The sequence below is a fragment of the Ascaphus truei genome, chromosome 3, assembly GCF_040206685.1.
Source record: "Ascaphus truei isolate aAscTru1 chromosome 3, aAscTru1.hap1, whole genome shotgun sequence".
Lineage (NCBI taxonomy): Eukaryota > Metazoa > Chordata > Amphibia > Anura > Ascaphidae > Ascaphus > Ascaphus truei.
Window position 1 is genome coordinate 46086643 of NC_134485.1, and position 15022 is coordinate 46101664.

At 40.2% G+C, this 15022-nt stretch overlaps 1 protein-coding gene across 4 annotated transcripts in view; it reads right to left on the bottom strand.

Annotated features, from left to right (window-relative positions):
* The window catches only part of ROBO1 (roundabout guidance receptor 1), a 1065915-nt gene that overhangs the window by 130368 nt on the left and 920525 nt on the right, over positions 1–15022 (bottom strand). For all 4 annotated transcript variants that reach the window (XM_075593994.1, XM_075593993.1, XM_075593992.1 and 1 more), the window contains one exon: positions 11455–11612. In XM_075593994.1, the coding sequence (XP_075450109.1) occupies positions 11455–11612 (158 nt within the window). The remainder of the gene's footprint in view (positions 1–11454; positions 11613–15022) is intronic.

Here is a 15022-nt window from a genome sequence, read left to right on the forward strand (position 1 = left end):
GCATGGTATAAGAACATAAGCAGCAGTAATCATTGTTGCTGCTAGTAACCACTGTTACAATAAACCAAAGTACCCCTAATAGACCACATTAGGAACATGGTAGCACTGTGTTGCACAAGGGAGAAACTTTGAAACACTGTACTTAGCTTTGTGTCGGTATACTGTGGATTCTCTTCCTGCCCGTTTGGGAGACAGAGGCTCCGATAACAATGTAGCTAGCAAGTGTATCCACCGGTGATGCGGAGTGACGTCATGCCGTTGAGTCACCTGCCAGTATATCCTTAGCATAAATCATTTATTTGAAATCTACAAATGTTACATTCTAGTCAATGGAAAAGGTGACACATGCATACATACAACAAATGGGCACATGTTACTGATATATGTATATTGCTTATATACCCTTATCTCCTGGGTGATCTTCATACAAAAGCATGGTATTGCCTCATTCTTTTTGATACCACTTCAAAAAGAAATATGATATTTACCATGATAACAATAAGCACATGTTGGAGGCACCATCTGTTCAGCCAAGAATACTGTGCAACCTACTTACAGTGTATTTTGAAGGGCATAAAAATGATTTCACATTATACAGTATGTGCTTGATCTTATTCCTTAGTTGTGGTTTCTAAACATAACATGATGTACCATTAAAAACACCATATTTGTATTCCATTCAAAAATGAATGGCAGTTATAACAATATAAGATATGTTTTGTTCTTTCCATCTCATTAATTCACTGAATTATGCTAACAGCATAAAAACAAGCAACAGTTGTGTTAGCTGGTTGAGGGCCCCAAGCAATACGGAGAGGTCTATAACCCTTTCTCAACCTTTAACTAATAAGTTAGCAACGTAGTTATTGGGTTCCCTTTTTCACTGAATGAAACTGATGTTTCTGTGTAATATGTAAATATATGGAAGCATAGTAAATGCTAGGAAAACCCATACATAGTTTTAGCTCACTTTTTTTTACAAACTAATTAAAAACATAATTTAAAATATTTTTGTAAAAAAACAATTGTCAAAAATTGTGAATCACCTACAGTCGATTTATTCTCTAAAAACATGTAATGAATGACTGCAGCATTAATACAAAAATATAACAAATATTGTCTGCTAAAAACTGGGACTAGATCAAATAAAAGATTATGATGTGTATTATCTTAACTACTATATAGAAAAGGAGATAAGTCAATCTCATGAACTGAGTAGGGTGACAGGAAAGGCTGAGAAAGTTCTGAAGATACATATAGTTGATGGAGACTGTGATATGAACATGGGAGAAAGAGAAGGTGAGGTCAAAACAGTGAGACTTTCAGATTGGTACGTCGGCGCTTGGCCAGCATTTCTAACATAAGAAAAACCTGTCCACGTGGAAGTGCATTGAGGATGCAATGTAGTAAAAGGCCACCAGGCTGGAAATTCAGATAAAAATACAACTCCCAGGTCCCGTGCAATGTTGGACTAACCAACGTTCTGGTTGGCACCTATTTAAGATGAGGAAGGGCAACACTGCTTTTGTTGCAACTTTTCCTGAACAATTAATTCTCCTGTTCCCATTGTCTCTCAAGCTAAGTATGTTTGCCTGCTTGTTTGCCTGCTTGTCTGTGTTGCCCTTGGATTGTACTGGACTCTGTTGCTGCCTCACCCATCAAACTATAGCACTGCTTCTCTGTGTATGACCCTATATAGCTGCTTCTCCGTGTATAATCTGTACTGGACTATGCTTTTGCCTAACCCCCAAACTATATTGCTGCTTCTCTGTGTATGACCTTGGATCTGTTTTGAACTTCGCCTTTGCCTAACCCCTCAAGTAGACTGCCCACTGACCTGTGAATGACCTCAGATTGTTTTCACTTTGTTCTGATTAAACTCCTTTTCTATCAATCTTCCTTTCTCAGTCTCTGTCATCTCCAGCGTTCTCAGTGAGACAAAGATAATGGAACATATTTTGTAAGCAATGTTCAGCCAGAAGACACCACTAAGCCTATTCAAACGAATGGTCTAGAACAAAACAAAAAGCTCAACCCCCATAGTGTAGTATTGAATATATAAAATAGAACGATACAAAAAACTTAAGGTATCACACTTACAAACAATCATTGAAGATACACGTTGTAGAGTAATGACTACACAAATCTTTGCTGGTCTCTGAAAGTGTTTTCCCTGTCCTACAGGTGCTGTGTGGGATGCTGCATTTGATGACTATGTGCACCACTCGTCTCGTCAAATTCGGCAGTTGGCTACTTCATCAGCCAATTGCTATGAAACATGTTGGGTTATATTCAGTCTCTTTCCCTATGAGAGCGGAGTCAAGATCTCCATTGATTCTGTGAGGAGGAGTTTGAACACTGCTCAATTTGATGAGATAAGTCGCGCGCATAGCCATCAGACAGCGTGTGACGTCAGATGCGATGTCCCACACAGCAGATGCAGGAAAGTGCAGACGCTTTCAGAGACCAGCAAAGATGATTTATATATTAAATTTAATGTTGATTATGTTGATTTATATATTAAATACTACACTATGGTGGTTGTGCTTTTTTGCATTGTTTTCTAGATTGTTTAACTGTCACAGAGGTGGAACTGAACTTTTTTTTTAAAGAAGCAGCACCTATCTTTGGACACTATTTGGACACATTCTGTGGTTTTATATTCTTCAGTTTTGTATTTTTGATATTTGTATTTATCATGTTGCATTTATTGATCATTTAGTGTTGTTACTGTAGATGCATAGTTATACATTTTGGAGCTAATTGTATCGCCTTTTCAATTGGTATTCAACAATATAACCTTTATCTACTAGTTTAGAATATATTTTAGTCCACAATCACATGTAAACATTTTTATTAATAATATTACATTTTTACCAACTACATGTATGAGTTTGAGCACACTTAGTGTTAGCATTAAGAGCATTGATTTTTAGAGATTTTGTATTCAAATGAATGGTCTACAATGGCATAGCATTGCTTAGTAAATATGCCTCAATATGTACAACTATTCTGCTCCAGTCTAGTCACAGTGAGTTCTGTTTTTGTTTTAAATAGAGCCATATAAAATGAGGTACAGAAAAGCCCTTGAGCCGAGAAACACAGGGATTTAATAAAAATGACCAAGTAGAGCAATTTAAGATACACAATTGTAAACATTTAAAATGAGGCAGCTCAAATGACATTGTAATGGAGTTGAACTGGTGTCCATTGAGACCAAGACCATGTGTATTGGGAATGTATTTTAATCATTTCCCCCCTGCAATGCTTATATTATCGCTTGGTATAGTCAAGAATGAATGTTCTGTAGATAAGCCAGTCACACATCAGAGTATGAGAGACATGAATGAAGCGGAGGAAAGTTTGAAGAGGGCAGCAGAAATTCTTCAAAAGCTGATTTCACAGCTAGTGAATAGTGATCCAATTCAAAGGCAGTCAGATGCAAAGGGCTGCTGGAGTTATTAGCATGGGATAAACATCACAAAGTCCGGATCCAAGAATATGCTACAGTGTATGGTGGCTATTAACTGAAAATGAAGTACATGTAAAGAGCGGTATTGCATGATAGCTAAGTTAAAACAGCAATACTACATTTCCCCTGTTTCTTCTTATTTTTAGAAGTAAAGCATGTGACAATGTATAATTCTACATTCTTAAACTAGATCTCAAAAAGGTGTATGTCAGGGGAAGTGGATATGACTTTCTAAATGGTTGCTGTAGCAACCAAAGGATGATCAGTACATTAAAAATATCATTAGGACGGGGGAAAAAATGCAGACAGTGTTATCAAACACTACAGAACTGATTTATTAAAAAAAAAAAAACATATAGGATTTTTCGCGTTTTCCTGCTTTAAAGCTAAACACTGGTCTTAATGTTATTGCTGCAATATTGTATAAATAAGAAAGCTGAATAATACTGTAGGTAATTAAAAAAAAATGTTGGATCAAATTTCATAGATAGTTCTAACAGCATGTAAAATTAAATTCACATTGATAAGAACAATCCCATCTCACATATATATGTAACAGTGTTTCCCCCATCCTCTGGGAGATCTGTCTATTACAGGGCGTGCAGTGCTGGGTACCTACTGGTTCACAGGATGCTGAGCTTTCCGCCGGTTGTATAGGGAAGACAGGACAGGCTTTTGGGGTGATGTTTAGTTTATCTCTCGGTGGTTCAGATCCTCCATCTCATGCAGGCTCCAGAAGTGCCAGAGACAATACCTGCATGAGAACCCTCTGATATTCCCCATGATAGATTGTAGTCTCAGGCAGGAGTATATTTTACAAAACACGAACAGCTTTATTCGGCAACTCACAGTATACAGCATCCAGAATAGAGTGCTTAACTGATTCACTTATCTTCCAAGCCTCAGGATGGACCCTGACTCAACACCCAGGCATGGGCCCCAAGGATCGGTCCTAACTCTTCCATACTCCCTCGTGGAGTAGTAAGTATAGTCCTCACTCCCACTCCCTTGAGGGAGGGGATGGAAAGTGGCCAGAGCCCTGCGCACACTCTTCCATGGGACAGTCCCTCTCAGGGGAGAGACAACTGACTAAATTTACATGTGCTGCCCCTTAAGTACCCTGGGGGAGGGTCCAAGGTCTGAGCCCACGATTGGGCACAACACAGGCCTAGTCCCGCCTCCCTGTCACTCAAGGGAGCTGCTCACAGCAGGGGAAAACCCGGATTGGGCCTAACACTGCCTGCACTGCTACAGGATTTACATGCTAGGCAGGGCAGATTAGTAGCCAAAAACAGACATGGCTACATATAAAAAAAAAATCTATATTGATTTAAACATTTTGTGCCATACTTAATAAGTGGTGCTAAGCAATGACACCATAAGACATCACACAGTTTATAACACCATAAAACTGTTTATTAATTTGTTTCTTATAGTTTAGCATTGTTAAAATATGGCCTTTTGGAGCAGGTAATATAATGAATAGAGATGTGCAAAAGTTTCGCCCAAGGTGGTGGAAAAGGATAAATTTGCCTTTTTTCAGCCGAAAAACAAATTGCAACGTTGTTAAGCGTTTGCACGCAATTCATCAAGGATTGCGTCAATGTGCATTGCAATATCAACAAACTTGCTAATTTGCAAAGTCCTCTAACTTCCCTAGATTCACTTCATGCTTAGACAATGAATAGAGCACAACACCACATTTTGCTCACTGTATGGTGAGATTTCACTGGAAGCGTGTAAAATCTAAGACTCATTTCTCTACATCAGGGGAGCACAATCTTGTTCCCTTGCGCCCCCCTGCCGGCTGTCCTCCTCTCCGCGCGCCCCCTTCCTTCCTCCTCTTTACCTTGGTTCGCGGCGTCTGGGCATCATGACATCACATTTCCATAGCAACATGACATCACATGACCCCATGGCAACACGTCTCCAGATGCCGGCTGAACCACGGTAAGTAAGGTTTAAAGAGGCCTTCGCAGCAAACCCGGCACTTAAGGAAAGTGCTTTCGGGAAGCGCGCGAGGCCTCTGTAAATCCCGCGCCCCCCGCAGTTAATCTTCCCCAGTTTGCGCACCGCTGAGCTAGATTATGTGCCCTTTGTAGCTTGGCGAAACTTTTAACAAAGAAGCAAAATTGGAAGAAAATAAAAGCTTAAAATGTAGCAACTTTAGTTGTAGAAGAGTTAAAATAACATTGCTTGGATGGGTTAAATATGAATAAACAGTGATTAAATTAGCACAATAAGCTCACATTTAAATTCTTCACACAGTACAGGTGTTGTGCATAACATGTTTGCCTTTGATCTGAGTTGTCTCTTTGTTCTTGCAGGTGGGAAAAAAACAGTTTTTAACCTTATTACAGGAGGCAGACCACATTAAAGGGCTGTTAGGATAGGCATGTTTATTGACATACATTTCAAAGGTGCTTCTATTTTATCTGTTCGTACCTAAAGATCTGCCAAATATTTCAGATTGCCATGAAATTAAATGTAACAAATTATCTTGTTAAAGTCCCAGGATAGCACCGAAATATCTATATGATTAAAATAATATAATATTGTATTTTTACAAGGCCCGGGAGTGCCTGTATATATACACGCACATTGTAGATTGTAAGCTATGAGACATGTCTAACCTACTGTACCAGTGTATGTTATTTGATTTTATGATTGTCTTTACATGCACATTATAAATAATTGAGTATATATATATGTAGCCTAGACTGGTCCAGACTACCTCTTTGCCCTCCTGTCACGTAAGTCCTGATAGCTGCAGGCTGCGGCAGGCTATCCTGTGGGGGTTCCCCCCTTCCTTGCAGCCTCTATGAGTGGCAGGAGTGGTGGTGACATTTGGTCTGTGTGTGGCCAATCATTGAGCAGACCCAGTGTCCTCCCCTTCTCTGACTACAGAGGAAGCACTTCAAATTGTAGTCAGTGCTAGTCCCTACCTGTTGGGAGTGAGATGTGCTAGGGGAGCTGATATATTCTACCAAGAGATTACAAAGCCTCAAATACCATACCAGGGGAGTATGCTTGTTCAGTGTCATTGCGGGGACTGTCTCCTGCTATGCTGGAGGCTTGTGCGGTGGCTGGAGGCGCTGTCAACCACGAGAGAAGGACCCTAAGATCACCAAAATCCTGCCCTGTTACTCCACACCATCACGAACACTCAGTTCTCCTGAACCCTCACAGGTATGCACGCACCATGTTACCTGTAGCCAGCAGTACATCTTCCAGATAGGGGGGGGGGAAGCAGGGCTATATATATAACATATATATCAAATAAAAAGATCACTTGTGAGCACATTCACATGTCTTAGGCAGGTCTGCAACCCTGCCTTTCACCATTATCACCAAGCATACCAGCATACAATGCTTCTACTGCAGCATGGGTTTCTGGGAAATTACATGACATATACACACACACATACACACACACACACACACACACACACACACACACACACACACACACACACACACACACACACACACACACACACACACACACACACACACACACACGATAGTTTACTTAAGGGCACATTATTCAGATCTTGATAAATCAATAAACATTTAAACCCACAGCTGGTACCCAGATGACAGTGAAATCTCATAGAAGATGAATAAATGGTATTTCAAGTGCAACTCAGAGGGAGGGAAGCAAAGCCTGATCTTATAGACATTACATTCAAATTGTACATGACGGCTTCAACATTTTTTTTTCAAGTGTCAGTTTCCTGCATCCTTCATTTTTTAATTACATGATGATGGAGAAAGCACAAATCATTTCAGTGTATGCCCCTTATCAGTAAAAAGAGTAATGCCATTCCTAATTCCATGACAGATGGTAGAAGCAGAAAAAAAGAACAATGTTAGACACTGCAATTTCCTTAGCATATGGTTCGACATCTTGATTCACAGTTTTGGCATAATCAAAATTACTTATCAACAATCAGTGCTCAGAATTTCATTTTTTTGGCTCTAGTCTTTATTTTCAAGTGCCAAAAGGCAGGAAGTGACCAACTGTCTGAGAACACTCTAGGAATTCAGTCTTTATTACACCCCCTTTCTAAAAAAAATATTGGCAAGGAAACATACTGTATGTAACTGCAGAGTGAGTGAGCAGTGAGGAGAATCTAGGATAAAGACCTCACCTTCTGCTCTCCCCTCATTTCCAGTATCACCACTTGACCCAGCCCTCATACATATGCACCCCCTCCTTACCCGGGTCTAAAGGAGATCTCATAAGATTAGTTACGTACAATGGCAGTGCTCAGTCTCTCAGGCCTTTGCAGCATGTTGAATAAGTGCAGGTTGGGCATGGATGAAAGGATAGGAAAAACATGGGCGCCAGGAACATTTATAAACCAAAAAATGCTTTATTGACAGCCGTCTAAAACACTTCACAGGTTTGACACACTTTAACTTGACAAAAACTTGTGGCAAACACTAATGGACTACATCTACTGGTAGGTCCCACACCTATCCAGGGGAGGTGCATGACTTATGTACCCATTGAAAAGGATAGAGTGAAAACTACTGGATGAGCAGTTTCAATGTGACCACAGGCTGCATTATCGGCAACCCTGTAAGGACAGTGGTGGCTAGGCTGCAGATGCTACCCTATGGACCAGGACAATTGGCATCACTCTATCCCACAAACATAGTTTTCCTGTTATTTCTAACTGGAAAACAAAAAAGGATGACTGGACATATCTTACTATATATTCCAAAACCCACAAACCTATTTACAAGACACAGTGAGGACCCCAGTCAGAACTCTGAAGAACCTGCTTCTAGAACATAAAGTGCAGCTATATATACCCTTACATTGACATCATTCATCACATGATTGGGAGGGGAGGGCGGTAACCTGAGTGAGGTCACACAGTTAACCCCTTAAGTCAATCAACCCTTTACAGAAACTAGTAGTCCTCCAAGAGGGGGCTACACATACAATGGTAGATTTAATATCCTTTGTAATTTAGAATACCACTAAAGTATATCACTTCTCCTACTTACACAAGAACTGCACTTCTTTCATCCAAGCTTTGCTGCAAAATCTGTGTTGAACAGCAGTAATATGCTTGAAGGGATACACATTAAAGTGGATAAACAGTGAAAAGTAACATACTATGTAGCCTGTTTATTAAAATCTGATACTGTAAGTGCATTTCTGTGTGATAACAGCTATTTTCGCACAGATTTGCCTTTTGACGTATGACGTAAGCCCGCATCGGGAAACCGTGAGAAACTGTGGGATATGAGCTTTTCTTCTTTTAGAGATTTAGTTCTGGCTGTGCAATCCTGTGCGATCCACAAAAATTGCACGGAAAAATGAAAAATCGACAAATTACTTTTTTTTAGACCTATTCATTAAGATGCACGTTTGCAGCCACAAATCTGGCATCCCTTAGCTTATCAAAATAGGCCTTTTGGTATAAAGTAGAAGCGACACATCTGAGAACCGACTTCAAATGGGAAATGTGCTTTTTAAAATAATTATAAAATCTTGCATATATCAAAATGAGCATATAGTATTTCTCAGGTATCTGAGTTGAAAGCTTTAAATTATTAACTCCTTGTAAACCATATTGTTATGAGGGCATGCGTCATACATGGTTTTAGTTTTTGTAAATAAAATATTTTAAGGCTTTCCAATGCTGGTTACATATTTTATTAACCCCTTCACTGTCAATGATGACAACTAGGCCCTCCTTGAGAGCGTCTAGGTAAAATCAATGGCACTGAAAAGTTTAATGGACCCTTTTCTTTCAATAGTAAAAGTTGTGTGTGTATACAGCTCAACCCTGTTATAACGCGATCCGTTACAACGCGAATCCGCTTATAACGCGATGCAAGCGTGGCTCCCAATTTTTGTATTTATGAATACTTTACAACATGATTATTGGTATCTTAAATACTTTATTGTACAATGCATATAATTGTACATTATTTATAACGCAATGTGATTCTTTGGACCCCAAGCACAGTGTTATAAGGGGGTTTAGCTGTATATAGATATACACACACAACCTTTAGTATTGAAATACATGTGGATATTCACAACAGTTTTTTTTTATCATGGGACTTTTTAATTTTGTAGCCATGGATTACATCTTCTATGGGAGGCATTAGGTGTTTTGCTGTGGGGGTGGGTGAGATGTTAGGTACCCCGGGAAGGAGATTATTAGAGACCTCTTCAATACCATAGTGGTTACTATGGAATTGTGTGCCAATGTCTTTGTAGTGGTAGTGGGGAGATGTCTCTCCATATCTCTTCTGCTATTGCAGCAAATCAGGCAAAATTGGCACGCAATTAAGATTTTTAACTGCTCGATTTTTTTAATCGAGATTTCTTATTGATAATGCCAGCTTTAAATTGCGTCAAATTGAATGCTGTTTCCCCTCAATTTTGTACTGGTGATATGGGAGTTTAAGGAGAATGCCTACCAAGGTGCACATTTTGATGTCATTACCCAGAACAAGTGGCTGCAGTGGAACTGCTGTGCTGTGTGATCAAGGCCGGCGCGACTGGCGGTACAGAATGTGCACTTGTGCGGGGCAGCAACTTCTGGGGGATGGCAAAAGTGGTATTGTGGCCCTGTCCTGTCTGTTTTTGGGGCAGTGCTCTCACCCGGCCCCATCGTTTTTCCACCCGGAGAGGGTGAGGGACAGAGGGGATGGGGACAAAGACAGAGTGGGGGGCGAAGAGGGGGTGGGCAGGCACGGCCACGTTTGCATGGGGCAGCGGAAAATGCAGTGGCAGCCCTATATGTGATTATGGGGTAAGGCAGGTTTGGGCACATGTCCGAGGCATGAATGTGCTCATCAGTGTTCTTAATCATGACTGCACAAGATCTGGAACTACTCTTCTTCCTTGGCCACCATATCTCTTCTTTCCCCCTCACAAAGATTACTAGAATGCTTTTATTCGTGTCCCACTATCTTTCTTTTGCCACAGCATCACATGAAATTCCCATCACATAAACACCAGAGATGTTTCACTTCCAAGACCATGAAAGCATCATTGACTATTCCGCTCCTGCTCCAACTATGCTTTTACTAGGTGTTATTAACAGATAACTCAATTCCTATATGTTCAATGCCTGATGTTGCCAAGTTTGTATAACATTCTACATGCATACAGTGTTAACTGGTTCATATAATGTAAATGCCAAAGAAAGTACTGTCATAATATATGTAATAAGAATGGAGTTTTGTAGTGTTTCTGATGGCCTAGGTGCATGATTAGTTAACATTTGTCTCTTAATAAAATGTCTAAGATATGCTGAAATGTAGTTGCTCTTGCTGTGAACAGAAAACTGTTAGAATGCTCTGTAACAGGTTGTTAAAAGAAGCGTTAGTAACAGGTTGTTAAAAGAAGCGTTAGAGGACCAGGTTACTAACCCACTGCGCTAGGTGGGATGTTGGCTGAATGCCTGAGTGTTTCCTGATACATTTGTCCAGCACAGAAATGTGCCAGACCTTCAATTGTGGTTGAACTTAAAGTGTACTCAGCTCTTTACGCAGTAAAAATGTAATCACAGAATAACAAGTAATGACCACGCATCATCAAGAGATGTAGGGGGTCCCCTGGTACATTGAGCGATATCCTAACTGAGTGCCATAGAATGCTGAATATCCAAAGCTAATTTACTAATAACAACTGGTGTTGGTATTATTCATCTGTGCACTCGTGCCTGAGATCGACAACCCGAATCAATCTCTTCAATAAGTAATTTTCTTGTCAGAATAATGTATAATATATCTTTACCATCCCAAATAATGAGATGTAAAGAACTGTTAATGTAGGCATTTTTTTGACATAGCTTTTAATCTAACTAAAACCACAAAGGTACAACCAATAATTGTATCTTCATTTATTCAGATAAATAATGATATAAAAAATGTGCAGATGTTAAAAAATATTTTAGCAAACAGATTGTACAAAAATATACAATGCATGTCCTTAAACTTACTGTTATTCTTTCATCCTTGTCATCTATCGGTGTTCCATCTTTTTTCCAGGATATTGTCGGTTCAGGGTGACCTCTGGGAGGCTGACATTCCATCACTGCAGGCTCCCCCACTGCCACCATTACATCCGAAGGATTTTGTCTAAAGTCATCTCTCAAAACTTTATGGAAAAGAAGAAAACGACATATCAGTACACATTTTCAGATATATAGGTCTCCTTTGTTCAGCTAATACTTACAACTGGATAACAGAGAAAAACAAAGAAACATGCTGTACAAGTTAATTTGTGACCAAACAAAATTCATATTAATACCATGATTAGATTGTATATTTTGCTAAAATGGAACAGAATAAAAAAAGAGGCTATATTAATCATGGCCACAAAGATTATGCAATTTATTTTGTGGCATTTGAGAGGCTACTTAAATGTAGTCGTTTTCACGACTGCGATGCATTCATCCAGTTTGCTGTTTACAAAATACGCCCCTTAACCTACCTCAAAATTAGCAGAATAATTTGATGGACATAAATATAGCCCCACATACAAAATATGAAAGATCACTTATCTAACTGTAGGCCAGGATTCATCAAGTCAAAATGATCTTGTGGTACAAGCCATTGATTTGAGTAGTAGTTATCGCCAGGTTGGGGTGCATCATGGCTAGATGAATCCCGCCCATGTAATCACTCCCCATGTCAGTTACTGAAGAAAATATCAATGAATCCCATGTTTTGCTACACTAAGAGACAAATGTAACAAAAGATTCTCCTAATGACAATTTAACTGCAAATCTGTCATTCGTGCTTGTTGCTTGGCCACAATTATCTTTTACGTGTCAATACAAAGGCAATATTATTGTCAGATTCTCCTAGACATCCTGTTCATAGCCATAGTTCCTTTCTCTGTCCACCGGGTGTACTGCTGGTTTCTGTGTGCTCTGGGGTTGTTCTGTCTGTCTCCTCTTGTTGCTCCTGTCCTATGTCTTTATAGTTTCCTGTTTCCTGTTCCTCCCTTGCCTTTGTTTTGTGTCCAGACTCCCACACCCATGCTTCTGCTTCTGTCCTGTTCTGTATTGGGTCTGGTTCTTATTAAAGGCCCTTGCTAGTTTTCTGGCTTGTCCCCGTTTGTTCCTTGCTCCCTGGTCTCAGTCCCTGCTCCCTAGTCTCAGTTCCCGTTCCCCTGTCCTGCTCCTGCTTTCCTGTTGCCGACACCTGCCTGGAACCGACTATCCTGTTTGCTGCCTGCCACTGAACCCTGCTTGTGACCCTGATGATCTCCTGCTTGCTGCCTGCCACCGAACCCTGCTTGTGACCCCGATGATACTGCTTGCTGCCTGTCACTGAACCCTGCTTGTGACCTCAACAATCCTTGCCTGCTTCCCGCTGTTCCAGCCACCGAGGTCCTACCCACTCCAGGAGTCCCCCTTGACAATTATTCAGCCAAAAGTTTCCAAGTGTAAGGACACAGCAGAATCTGTTTGACTAAATTATTGATCTCCAGTGACAGAATTTGAGATAAAAACCTTAACTTGTTATAAAATACCATGCTTTTCTTTAGTAAAATTTGATTAGTTAATTTGTATACAGAATCACCTTGAAGCTATATGCACAAAATGCAATTTACTGGAACTGTTTAATTAGGGTTTTGATTAAATTATTCCATGCATGTACACTTTGATATATTATTAAGAGAATGTGCAAGCGAAGTAGCAGTGCCAAATATGTTCTATTTTGCTTCATCTTTCATTCCTCTAAATTGCTGACATTTTGCAGCACGCTATTCATTTATTAACAACAATTACATGAGTTTTTGGATTTTAGGCACAAACATGTAGTTTAGTTGAGAGATTGTGAACTTGGAAAAGCTTTATTAGCGCTGCATAAAATATTGCTTGTCATTAACATTTAGACTAGTGGATTATTCACAAAGCCACAGTAAGGAGCATTAAGCTCACTGATTGGCTTACAAAGTAAATACTAGTTAATGATGGCTTGTGACTAAGCCCTTTGGGCTACATACCATGCAACACATAGCATGGGTGCTAACATTTGACCAAGTCCTCAGTGGCCACTGCAGCGCGTGCTGCGGCGCGTGCACCACACACCACAGCACAGCCATCTATGGGGCAGGCCCCAGTGAGTGTGTGTGGGCACGCACAGCGCTGTGACACGTACGCTGACAGGGAAGACAAGAATTCACATGCTCGACGGGTGGCCAAGGAAAGGGCAGATATGCCCTGCCATGGCCGAGACCCCACCACCCACCGACATGGCCCTGCCCCCGCCCAACCTATCGCTCCCCTACGGACCGCAGAACGTGTCTGTAGTCTGCACACGCGCCCAGGCCGCCAGCAAGGAGTACTGGGGCCGTAGCCTAACTGGCCAAATATTAGATAAGTCACAGGAACATATATCAAGGAAATCATGGTGAAAAATCCATGCAAAATGAGTCATTTTCATTTTGAAACTTTTAGTATCAATGTATGAGGGTTCTTTGCTCCAATTATGCTCTATGTGCAGCTTGAACTTTGGGGATTGCAATTAGTTATAGTCAGGGATGAGTCAGAAGTTGTACCTATTGTAATTCGAAATATCAAACTATGCACATCTTTGTATCACTTTCCCAGCATTTTTGTTTTAGTACAAAAATCAACAAGGTCTCAAGTGTCATAAACTTCCCTTTTGAGCAATCTGTGCCAGCTGTACGAAACATAAACTATATTATAGAATACGATGCAGTTTGGAGTAGAAAAAGGTGAAGTACGTCACAAAAAAACCTGTGTGCGGTGATACCAACATCCCATTGATGTACAGTGTCAAAGTCAATATACTTTAACTTTTATTACCCAATAAAAACCCTCAGAAATGTGCACCTATATATAATATATAAGTAGATACGGATGTCCATGCTTGTGCTGTCCCATGTAAATATAATGTGAAATTGAATTCCCCGTGCAGCCGTCACCAGGAGTACTCCATTCGCTCGTAATAGGGTGAGCTCCCAAAAGGGAACTCACAGTAATGAAAAAGAAAGCAGGAAGCGCACTGAGGACCAGTTGGCAACCTCTGCTGCACGCGTTTCTATTGGTTGGGCTTCAGACTGGTGGAGTGAGAATTAAAGATCCTAACCAGCTGATGGCGTTCATGGTCTGGACCCATTGTAACATCACCCGCTGGCTGGGTTCTGAGATCTCCCGGTCGGCACCTTCCAATACCTCTTTATTTCACATATGAAGGTTTGGCATGTACTTTTCTGTATTTTTGGTTGCAATGCTTTGTATTATGCTGTTCTTTAGAGGACTTTTTTAATGAATACAATTACATTTTGCCAAATGGTCCTCTGTGCGCTTCCTGTTTTCTGTCTTTTTCTATATATAAATATATGTTGTATTCTAAAGGTCTAAAGCAGTTGACACAAACACTACATGCCCTGTAAAGCATGTCGGAGCTGTGAAATAAGTATACAAAAGGTTACACCACGATTAGCACCTTATATTGATTGTATATACCGCATATTACTCTGTCTTGACCTATATAATTGTTTTATGACTATTACAGTATATATGTATG